Below are 12,354 nucleotides of genomic sequence, written 5' to 3' on the forward strand. Positions count from 1 at the left end.
CTTAACAAATGCTTTGGACTTTGGAGAAACACTGCTGAGGTGCTTTGCAAAATGTGTGATTTACTTTTCATAACACAAGTCCCACTTGTAGCACATTAGCATCTGTATTTATACATGTTTATCTGTTAATTAAACGCAAATTTATAGCACTCACTGGCATTAAAATACAGCCTGATGATAACATCCCTTAAGCAATTTTAATTTTGCTATAATGTCTGTTTGATTAAATACTGAAAACTATTAATAACTTCCCAAGTATTTTACTATGTTTTTTAGCCTAAACAGCAATTTAGTCAAATTAGCAAATCAAATCTGCAAATGTTCACCTGAGCTCCAATTTTTTTTGACTAGAAGCGGCTGATATATGCTGATGATCTGGTACCATAAATATCACCATCATTTATTGAAAAATCCATATTAGTATCCACTATAATTAGTGACAAAGCAATATACTAAGCAGACAGTTTAACTGGCTAATATTTGGGTGTTGGGTCAACTACAGCTTTATAAAATTCATGATGTTTACACTCATCCATCTATTAACGAAACTATTCATCCTCTTTAAACTCGCTATCCATTTCACCAAAGGAACCACAGACACCCTGTTTACTTTTTTTCAGACTTCTAAACTTGCACTGTGTGCAGGTTAGCTTCTACAGCTAATCAAATCAGAGACTTGGTGTTTCCTCACCAGTGCACAGCTGAAAGATGGCTGTCTCTTCACTCGTCCTAGCTCATTAGCTTCTCTGGGGGGAAGCGCTGTGTTTGGGACTGGCGAACGTAACTCCTAAATAAGCAAATATTCAAATGAGCCATATGAAATTGGATAAGTGGAACCAACATGGGTGTGCACATTGTTGAAGAAGCTGAAAAAGAGAAGAGGATTTGGAGTGTTTGATTGGAAGACTGTGATTGGATGTCCAAAAAGAGGCAGACGGGCATTAGTGCCCGCCCACTTTTCCATCAGCATTGGTTCTTTTGTTCTTTTTGTTTTTCATTTATTTTTCACTTATTTTTTCCCCCCATATGGATTAAACAAGGGTTTTCTATCTATCTATCTAGTAAGTATTTTGACAACATAGCAATAATTACATTATTCATGGCAATTCATGTAAGTGAGCAATACTTCAAGTCCTTTTGATGCAGTTTTCTCTTTAGGACTCTGATTGGTGGAATCGTGATAGAGCATCATGGGTAATGTAGTTTTCCATCACAAAATGAGCTGTTAAACACAATTATTTTTACATAAATAAGGTGGAATAATGCGAATGAATGTCATCTATTCACAACCTGGCAACTAAGCGAAGGTCTGTTTTTTATTGGTTTATTAATTTTCATTAAAAATGTATTTTCCTATGGAGAAAATAAATGGAAAATAAATTTTGCTTGCAGTCCCCAACCATTGTAATGTTACTAATGTGATTTTGAAAAATTTCTTCAGACCAACATTTAATGGAATGTATATAATGTACTATATCAATTTAAAGGGTTAGTTCCCCAAAAAGTTAAAATTAGCCTATTTACTCACCCTTAAGCCATCCTAGGCGTATATGACTTCCTTCTTTCAGATGAATCCAATTGGAGTTATATTAAAAAAAAAAAAAAAAAAAAAATGTCTCTTTCAAGCTTTATCATGGCAATAGGCGGGTGTTTCTCTTTAACAGGTCAAAACAAGTCCAATAAAGTGCATCCATCCATAATAAAAAGTGCCTCACATGGCTCCGGAGGGGGGAATAAAGGCCTCCTTTAGTGAATCAATATCCATATTTAAAATGTAATAATCACTTTAATCTACCTTGCGCTCACTGTTGTACACGTAAGCAGCTCTGGGTGGATGACGGAGGATGTATATGTAGCACATGCGTCTGCGAGTCTTGTAAAAAGCGTTTGTTTACAGGGGCAAAGGAAGCAAATTATCCTTACTTTAGCAAAGCTTACATTGAAATCCTCTGACATTCTTCTTTACAAATCCTTGTTTTGCACAACGCTGACATCCTACGTCATCCGCAGAGCTGCTTCTGTGTACAACAGTGAGCGCAAGCTAGATTAAAGTGATTATTACATTTTAAATATGGATATCGATTCACTAAAGGAGGCCTTTATTCCCCCCTCCGGAGCCATGTGAGGCACTTTTTATTATGGATGGATGCACTTTATTGGACTTGTTTTGACCTGTTGAAGAGAAACACCCACCTATTGGCATGATAAAGCTTGAAAGAGCCAGGAGATTTTTTAATATAACTCTGATTGGATTCCTAAAAGTCATATACTCCTACGATGGCTTGAGGGTGAGTAAATAATTTTCATTTGTGGGTGAACTAACCCTTTCCTTTACTATATATCAACCCTAAGACAACCTAAGAATGCAATACATACTTTACCAAACTATATAGTCCATTTATTGTCAGCTGAGTGCCAAAGACTATATATTCAAAAAGCAAAGCAGTAACAGACTGCTGCTGTGAGTGTATACAGTGCTATACATATATTTATACCCATATGCATCTCATTTCAAACACATATCCCTGCTTGGAAAATATACATTTCAAGAAACATGTACGCAGATGATCGCACAGCCATTAATCATTATAATACACCACAGTGCGGTCTACGTTACAGCTCCACGCACACGATCCAGCACTAGATGAGTCAGTGTGGGTGAGGACGCTTTCTGGGGGGAAGTGGCGTCTTGCTTTGTGAGTCTTGGCAGCCCGGTGTAATCAAATGTTCCTGGAAATGACTTCCTGTCCTGTGAGATGGAGCCCGGCTCCATGAGAGATAAAGACTTCTCTGCCTGTTACGGCAAACGCTGTTTTAATAACCCGGCCTGGCTGGGCAGAGCTCGAGCGAATGTCTTTGATAGACGCAACTATGAGGCCGCTGAGGAACATCATGCTAAAAACCCTCTCGCTGTCATCAATGGATGAATAGCCCTTACATGGTCCAATTAATTATTAACATGTTGAATCTTGATCAGTCAAATGAATTTTGTGTGAAACATTAGCTGCCAACTCGAACTGTACTAGACTCTAAATGGAAACAGTTTTCTTTTATTAAAGATATGCATTTATTTTAATTAAATTAAATGAATTGTACTTCTAACTATAGGCTATGTCTTTTAATGGTTTGACTCCGCAGAAAAGTATAAACACTGTTGTGCTTTGCAGTGTTTATTTGATAATCCTGACCCGGCAACACTGGCTCCACCAATGGTGCGAGTTTAGGGCGTGACTGTTTGTTTAATAAACCAATAGCAGACGAGGAGTTCTGGAAACTTGCTTGGAAACAGTTATTATGTAGTTTACTGAAACCTCAATGGTTTACAGAAGTCAATGAGGATTTGGAAACTAAATGCTAATGTACAGAGCTACATTATCAACAGCTGAGATTTTCCTGTGATCTTACTGTGATCGTGCAATCACTCTGCTCTGATCTGGGATCAACAAGGCCGGGGAAACACAGGGACCGCATTGATATGCAGCAGATGTCGGCTTCTCCATTATATCTGATCACAAAGAGCAATCAGAAGGGAGACTGCGGCTTGATGAGAACTCCTCTGCCAGACTCCCGGCCCAGACTCCAGCCCTCAACGCCATGACATCATTCACCTCTGCTGCCCACTGAGATTGCTTTCAGGTACTGCTATATATAGTCATAGAACAGGCCAGGAACACTTTTGAAAAGAAGATAATTCTTGATGTCACCCAGGCCAAAAGGCACTATGGAAACCATGGGTTATTACAAAGTTCAAAATGAGCTGACATGACAGCTGATATTATCATTTATGTGTAATTGCATATCAAAATAATTACAATAAAAATACCTTAAATAAAATATCAAAAAATAAAAAGTACAACCAGACCAACAAAAAAATTAGCATGCACTCTCAGCATGATTGAAGCATTATTTTATATAGCCCAGCATGCAGCGAGAGAATATCTTCACTGGTATTATTGTCTTGTCAAATCTGCGCTTCAAGGAGCTAGTGATAAAGCTATTAGTAACATAAAGACTGGGTAATACTGGGTGCAATAACTGTTTTTAGATGGATCAATAGTCTTATCTGTCTGCCGATGTCTCATACACCGACTAAAAAAAAAAAAAAAAAAAAAAAGCCGCTCCTTCACAGCAAGCAGCACAACGCTAGACACTAATCAATACACCAGGCGATAACAGAATGCTTCCAAAGCCATTTAGCACAGTCTTATCACTCTGCTGAGCGCTCAACCTGTCAAAATATTTTGTGGTGGGGTGGCGCAAGGGAACATGCCTATCAAGGGGAATAAGCTTCTACTTTTCAGCCCAAAGAGCGGCAGTTTTAGGAGTTACTCTTGTGCAGAGGTGTCTGTGGCAGACTGAAGATAATACAATTAAGCCAGATATTATGACTCTCACAATTAATTCTGAGAAGTTTTAGTGTGCTGGCTAACGATTTGTTTTAATTATATGGATAAAAATTCAGTCAATTTAAGGCAACTTGTTTAGTAAATTAACTTATGTTCATTCTTAATACAGATTCCACATGTTACTGTGAGCAGTTATTCAATGCAATTGAAAAATTAGTTTGAATTCGCAAACTTTGAAAGATGCTATTGACAATTAGCATTATTGTTCAGATAGTTTGTTGACTATGAACTGATGAAAAGCAAGTGATTCAACGATTTAAGTCAACACACGTTTTGCATATCGTTTTTTAGTTAAATAAATATGTTGTTGAATGCTGCTATAATTTTGAATATGTGATACATTAAAGGAGAAATTCACTTCCAGAACAAAAAAATACAGATAATTTACTGACCCCTTTGTCATCCAAGATGTTCATTTCTTTCTTTTTTCAGCCGTAAAGAAATTGTTTTTTGAGGAAAACATTTCAGGATTTCTCTTAATATAGTGGACTTCTATGGAGCCTGCGAGTTTGAACTTCCAAAATGCAGTTTAAATGCAGCTTCAAAGTGCTCTAAACAATCCCAGACCTCCAAGGTCTTATCTAGTGAAACGAGTGGTTATTTTCTAAAAAAAAAAAAAAAAAAAAAAAAAGACAATTTATATACTTTTTTTAACCTCAAATGCTTGTCTTGTCTAGCTTTGCATGTACTCTGTATATTCTGGTTCAAGACAGTTAGGATATGTCGAAAAATTCCCATCTCATTTTCTCCTCTAACTTCAAAATTGTCCTACATTGCTGGAGAAGTACCACTTTTACAAGTGAACCGGCAAAGATCAAACACCCTTTACAAAAAAGGTAAAACAGCGATTTAGGATGATTTTGAAGTTGAGAAAATGAAATGTTAAAAATAGTATAGAAATTGGAATTTTTCCTCAGCAGGGATTGCCCTTTGAAGCTGCATTTTGGAAGTTCAAACTCGCAGACACCATAGAAGTCCACTATATGGAAAGAAATCCTGAAAAGTTTTTCTCAAAAAACATAATTTCTTTATGACAATTGAACATCTTGGATGACAATAGGGTGAGTAAATTATTTGTACATTTTTGTTCTGGAAGTGAACTTCTCCTTTAACTTCCAAATGTTGCATTTGGTTCCAAGATGTCATCCTCTTCACAATTTTGTTTTGCCTGAATCGTCACAAAGAACCAGCTTAGAAAGATTTGTGCATGAATCGCACCATTACCACTGACAATATTTCCTTTTTCCAAAAAAAAAAAAAAAAAGATTTAAGCAACCAAAGAGCATTCTGCCAATTTTTGAGCACAATAAAATAGCATCCACTCATGTGACAACAAAGAAAACCTGGGAGGATATACAATCAGGAAAGGCTTTCACACAATTCAACACCTCAGCCAGAGAGAACCTGGATAAATAAGCCTGAAGAGCTGCGGAATAATAAGTAGCCTGCACAACAGAGTACAGGTGAATCCCACGAGAGCTGCTTCTACAGAATCCACTCCTTTTAACAAACTAAAGCTACGCAAGGCAGGGTGAAAAAAAATCAAATCAATGTCCTTGAAGATGTTTTCTTTTCTCCCGAGAGCCATCTTGAAAGAGCGGCTCTGCGCACGCTCTCTCGCGTTCTATTTCAATCCTACTAGCCCTGTTTTCGTAACTCTCTGCTTTTCTCCATTTATTTATTTATTTATTTTTTTCCTTTTTGCATCTCTCTTTTTTCACTTTCAGGCAGTGACTCATCTGTCAGAAGGAGGGGTAGGGAAAGATGGCGTAGGCCCAGCTGGGGCCCACCCTACGGGGGGTCTTCTCTCTCTATGCCTGCCCCTCTTTGCAATAACAACATCCATCTCCATTTTCCTGCAAGCTGACCGGTATGAGGGCACTCTCAGAGCAATTAAAATTCCCCAGGTTTTCACTCTTGCCACATGCTTAACTGTACTGCGCGAACGCACCATATGCTTCAAGATGGGCGATAGTGCAATTTGCAGCCCGATGGCCGCCGAGATCCCCATAGAACAAAGAGGAAGAACAGCTGGCTGCCTCGCCATGGTTGGATAGTGGCGAGTCAACCTGTTCAATCATATGCCACTCTTGTTTACCGCACCTTATCTTATTTGGTTTGTTTGCTTTATGTGGATTAAGCCCGTAGGTAAGAGCGATGGGAATTTCAACCTACTGCTCAAACAAGCTCAAGGCATCGATACGAGGGTATTTTTCAAACCCCAGCGCTGGAAATACAGGAAAATTACCTCTCACAAGATACCACCACTTCAAAGTGAAGGAATTCATTAGTTGCTGCTGGGTTTTTATAGAGCCAAACATGAGCCTGAAGCATAATAACAGAACGATTAGCCCGCCACAATCTATTATCTTTAATCTAAGACCACCTATTGGCTAAATCCTAAACGATGGTATTCCCTGTCCTAAAGGGCCATGCTGAGCTTTCAAATGCAGTCATTTCTCTCTACAGAATGCCGTGGGATCAGATCCCCCCGCTGGCAGCCATTCAGAGGAAGTGACGGCACTGGATAGCCTGTAAACGGCTTCAGCGTGGCTCATGTATCACGACCCGAGAGAGGTCAACAGAACTCTACTCTAAGTGTCAGCCTCACAGAAGGGATGAAGTTAACATTGCCGGTGATAAAGCTCCCATGTCTTAACCTCTGGAGGGTTAATTCAGAACGTATGGGCCTCCTCCATTGTGAAGAAATGTGTATGTGTCTACACGCTCAAGACATGGAGGGTCTTCCGAGGTGTTTTAGGAACATGACTCTTGTGATGCTACCCAGGGTAAAGGTGAGCAAGTCATCTAATTGAAACCAGATAGTATCTAGTTGGCAACCTTTTACATGGAGTAAAGATTAAGAGAACAATTATTTGACATCAAAATAAAAGCCACAAAAAGTAAAAAACACATTTGCACATCCTTTCTCTGTGAAGAACTGTTGTATCCTAGGGAAAGATACATCTGCAACTCACAACAGCCTTCCAGAAGATCACTCACAAAACCAGTATTTACTGAACAAAGAAAGAAGTCTTACCAAATTTACAAAAAAGAAAGCCATTTTGTCTTCAACCCTTAACCATTAGGGTATGTTCGGGAAAACACCTACAATGACTTACTGAACAAAGAGGTGCATTATTTCCCATAAAAGTATTGTTCTGATTCTGAAATGTCAACATTTCAAAGCATTGGCTATAACTGGGAAATCTAATCTTAAAATTGACCCATGTTATTCTACTTTATTCAATCACACAGATCTTTGGAACAGTTTAAACTCTAGAATTGTTTTTCCTCTCAAGGGAAAGCCAATATGAACTTACTTCAGCAACATGAACACGGCAAATCGCTGAGGTCAGAATTTCCCTCCGTTCAAAACACTAAAGAAAGTGATCTTTAAACATGCCAACAAGAAGACTTCCTTGCAGAGTAGGTAGGTTCACAGGAAAGCCTGAGGTTCATTAGTTGATTATTAATGAAGCACTCCATTATGTCAACCCTTTCGTTCTGCCAGGTTTCAATGCAAAACAGACCTAGCCAGGGGAAAGTCAACAGAGCCAAGCCTATCTGCCAACTGTTCCTGTCCAACTACCGCTGCATCCAAACGAGAGCAAATGATTACAACATCTGCAGGAAGCCTGTCCTTTGACTGAGATGAAAAACGGTCACACTCACCTCTCCGGATTGTGGCAGTGTCAGCTTAGGAATTTTGCCCTTGGTCCCAGCCGTGCTGCTTTTGCTATCCAGCAGACCTCCGAATGGCACACTGTTGTACCCTTCCACCAGCTCTACAGGGGGTTTGAGCTCTGGGGAATCATTGGGGACCTGGTCTTGGCCGTCCATGGGCCTGACGTAGGCAGTGGGTTTCTGCTGCACAGCGCTGCTGGGCTTGCAGTGGAGGCCTTGGGGGAACGTCGGCGTAGAGAGGCCACTAGGGAGCAGGGACGTTGAAGCCATTGGCGAGTTTGAGCCATGGGAGCACAAGTCCTGCTCGGCGGGAGACTTTCCGAGGCCAAGCTCGACTGTGGCTGGTCCTTTGCCAGACTGTGCCTGCTTCCTGCTGGAGTGTGACGAAGTTGTAGGTCCGCTAGGATTGGGACTCAAGTCCTCTTGGTCCTGATCATGTCTACTAGAGGTCTGCTCATGACTGGAGTGCTTCCCCCGGCTGACCGCTTGAGCGGTCTGGGCGCCACTTGAACCGTGACCCCCTCGGGACCAGTCTGAAGAGCGAGACTTTTTGCCTTGATGTCCATGTACAACGCTTGAGCCCGGCATGGTGCTGGCAGGGGGTGGGGGCATGGAGGTGCTGTGGCTTCCAGGTTGGGAGGGAGCAGCTCGGCTCCGCTGAGCCTCGGGGAAAAAGCCTGGCTGGTCGGGTTTCTCCACTGGAGTCTGGGGAACAGAGTTCTTAGGAATGCCCACAAGGTGACTCTGGTTGGAATGGCTAGTCAAGAGCTCCTTCATTTCATCGTAGTTTCCAAGTGTGTTTTGAACCCGGTTGGCCAGGGCATCCCCTTTGTTAGTCTGAAAGAAAGAAGAAAAAAATTATGAAACCTCCGTATACATTAAGGGGCAATATTGCACCCTGGAATTTATTTACTTATTATTTATAAATTTATTTATTATTATAATCCATACTATGTTGTCTTTAATATCTATTTAATGTCTATCTAATAATATATTTTAAAAGGTTGTCAATAACAATAGACTGTTTAAAATTGTAGCCTAAAGCTAAATTATACATTTAAAAACAGAAGCTCATAGGGCTGAAATATTATGACAAAAATCATTATTGTAGATTATTGCTTTTTATATTGTAATAATGATTATTAATATTGATATAAAAAATATATAAAAACGTTTTTGATTTGTATCTGCATTTTGGGCATGTCATATTCTGGCTTTACAGACAAACAAGAAGGAAGTTAGTCTACTGCATGTTAACTCCTGTTTTTGCTAGTTACTTCTGCACTGTATTGTTCATGATGAGGGAATTTGTGTGCATGCACAACCAACACAGCTCCAGCATTTTCAGCGCTGACTAATCTAAGTACCTCTGATTGGCCAATGCATTTCTAAGTTCATCAGAAACACGTTGGATTGGTTATAAGGCTCAACATTGAACAAAACAGCAATTTGATCAAGTGTAAGCAAATCTAAATGTAATTCCGTGAACTGACACTTTTTATTCATTTTCACATTTCATTGTACATTTTTTTGCCCCTTTGTCTTTAATTTATGAGGCATTTTTGTTCATTTTGGTGGCATTTTTGCCACAAGCCCTCATTGCAGTGACCCTGATGCAGTCATTTTATATCTTTCACTCTCAGTTCACCCCAAAATAACATTAAAAAAGCTGGTTTATACGACTTGTGCACTATATTTCCAGTCCCCTCAAGTCAATACAATAGCTTTGTGTGAAGAACAGACCAAAATGTAAGATATTTACAAGTAATATTCACCTCCTAAATTCTAAATCAAATCAAATATGGTGCATTTGAAGCAGACTGGTCTAAAACAAACTCAAACACAAGTGGTTCTCGTGTACCTCAAACAGACGTCAATTATTTGATTTGAAAGGTGCAACAGAGGTGAAGATTATTAATGAATAATGACAATGACTTCAGTTGCTTAGTCAGATAAAGGTATTGCATGACTTCAAAAGACTTGGAAGTCATTTGAACCATTTTCATGGTGCTTATATTGTCTTTTTAAAGCTTGATATCCTACAGTCACGATGAGCTCTTTCTGAATATGTTGTATGTTAGTTGTTTCAAGATTTGAAATGACAAGGTGAGTAAATAATTATAGAAGTTTCATTTTTAGGTCAACTATCTACTTGATTTGAAGAACATTCCACTGTATTGCAAATGTCAGTGGACTAAACTATTAAGATAAAAAAAAAATGAAACAATCCAAATGAACTCCATAATACCCCAAAAGTAACACCCTAAGTCTGTGAGTGTGAATGCCAAGTCAAGGAGTAATTTAGTCTGTTCACAGAACCCTTCTCAGTATGGACAGATCTAAAGACTGCGTTTGTCAGTATAAGGAAACTGAGAATTTATCATGAGCTTTAGCTGACGAGACCATTCACATAGTTTTGAGATGCACGACAGCTCTCCATTTGATGTTAGTCAATATTTATGAAACCCAGCAACGTGTGATCACAGAAATGGCAAAACACTGTATTTAGAATCTATTCAGAATTTTCTGTTTGTGTGCCATTCATATCCGTGCCTGTGTGCTGATCTACATAAAATAATGTTTGCAAACATCTCCTGAATTTAGGGCGGGCATAAAGATACAGTATTCTCCTCTCCAGCAAATATCTGTCCAACACTAGTCTGCTTCTGCTCACAACAAGAGTCCATTTTATAATAATCGTTATCTTTTAGGCACATCATTAGTTGCACAGCATTCTACAGAAGAGAAACATGCTATCCCACCCCCCACTGATTATTTGCATAATAAGCAACATTCTTCTTAACGCTCAGGCCTTTACTCTTGTATTCATTTCTATACTTACTTTAGCCTTTATTCAAAGGCTCCTACTCTTACTTAATTTTAAAGAATCTGAATGTAGATATACTTAATCTGTTTGTGTGTGTGTGCTTCTCTTGTACACTGATACAATTAAAGGCTATGTTAATCTCAGGAAGTAAAAGTCGAGAGATAAATCTATTAGCATTCTCCATTCATTTCACATGTAATTGCTACATTAATAACAGCACAGCTCTTCTAAAATGCAAATGCATCTGTTATGGCTTTCAACAACATAAACAGTCAATAAACAAATAATGTTAAATGATCCACGACCAGCATAGAGCATGCAAGGCTATTAAAGTAGTAATGTAATTATGCACTGGACGGTTAACATGTGACCTTACACACAACAGAAGATCTGAAACTAGACCTTCTCAGGCTAATATCAGGACTGACCTCTGACCTAGTAAAGCCTGAGCACTAATGTCAGCAATAAAACCTTGTTAACTATGGTTGTTATTCAGAGATTTATTATAATGACAAGTCAAAATCATTTCTGGATTATGAATTAAGACAAAAGCGGACAAAAATAGAATGATATGATATTGTTTGCAAGCACAGATGGTTTTCCTCTACAAAAGGTTTAATGAGTGCAATTATTGATTCATTCATTTTATTAATTCACTCATTACTAGACAGTAGCTTCTCATTTATATTTCAGCAAAGCCATAATTTAGCATTTTTTATTGGGCAAAAGTTTGTACACACCCTTGTGAACAAAAGTCATTTTTTTTAGGAAACATTAGAAAACATTGATGGCATCAAAGAAGATTACAAGCAACTAAATTTCTATTTTTATATTCATTTTCAGGGAAAACTGCTACTCACAAATTATAAATGTAATTAAATACAATTTTGTATAGTTGGATAAGAAAAGAATAAACAAAACGCTAATTTCTAATTGAAACATTTTTAAAGGAGGATTAAAGGAGGACTTCTATCCAATTCAAAAAGTTTGTGTAGAGCTTTAGAAAAGTTATTAGGGTTTCAAGTGTGTAGGTCACAGATCTCCACGTAAAACTGATCATGCAGACTAAAACGTAAATCGAAGAGACTTGAAACTTGGAGGGATGGTAGTACTCACAACAACTACAATGTCGCCAAGGCTCACTGTAATCGGCCAGACGGGGGGCGCTACAGCGATCAAAAGTATGAAATCACTCATAAACCGTCAGTCACACGCTCAAGTGTCTTTTGGCATTGAAATCTTTGGCTCACGTCGGACAAAACGCAAATATTTCTGGTGTTTTTTTTTTTTTTTTTTCAAACTGTACTTTTGCAAACCAGTCTTAGGTTTTTCGCCTGATCGGAAACAAACCAGTGCTGAAAGATTCTCTGGAGAGTGAATATCAATAATTACCAAAAACAAGTCTTTTGACTCACGGTCGCAAAGTGATGCCAA

At 38.6% G+C, this 12,354-nt stretch overlaps 1 protein-coding gene across 1 annotated transcript in view; it reads right to left on the reverse strand.

Moving 5' to 3' along the window:
- The window catches only part of aff2 (AF4/FMR2 family, member 2), a 163,634-nt gene extending 152,854 nt beyond the window's left edge, over nt 1–10,780 (reverse strand). The window contains exons 1-2 of the mRNA XM_073820142.1: nt 10,715–10,780; nt 8,082–8,930 (exon numbers count right to left, since the gene is read on the reverse strand). Coding sequence (XP_073676243.1) covers nt 8,082–8,930; nt 10,715–10,780 — 915 coding nt within the window. The remainder of the gene's footprint in view (nt 1–8,081; nt 8,931–10,714) is intronic.
- Nucleotides 10,781–12,354: the final 1,574 nt, after the last annotated feature.

This window comes from Garra rufa, chromosome 16, assembly GCF_049309525.1.
Source record: "Garra rufa chromosome 16, GarRuf1.0, whole genome shotgun sequence".
Lineage (NCBI taxonomy): Eukaryota > Metazoa > Chordata > Actinopteri > Cypriniformes > Cyprinidae > Garra > Garra rufa.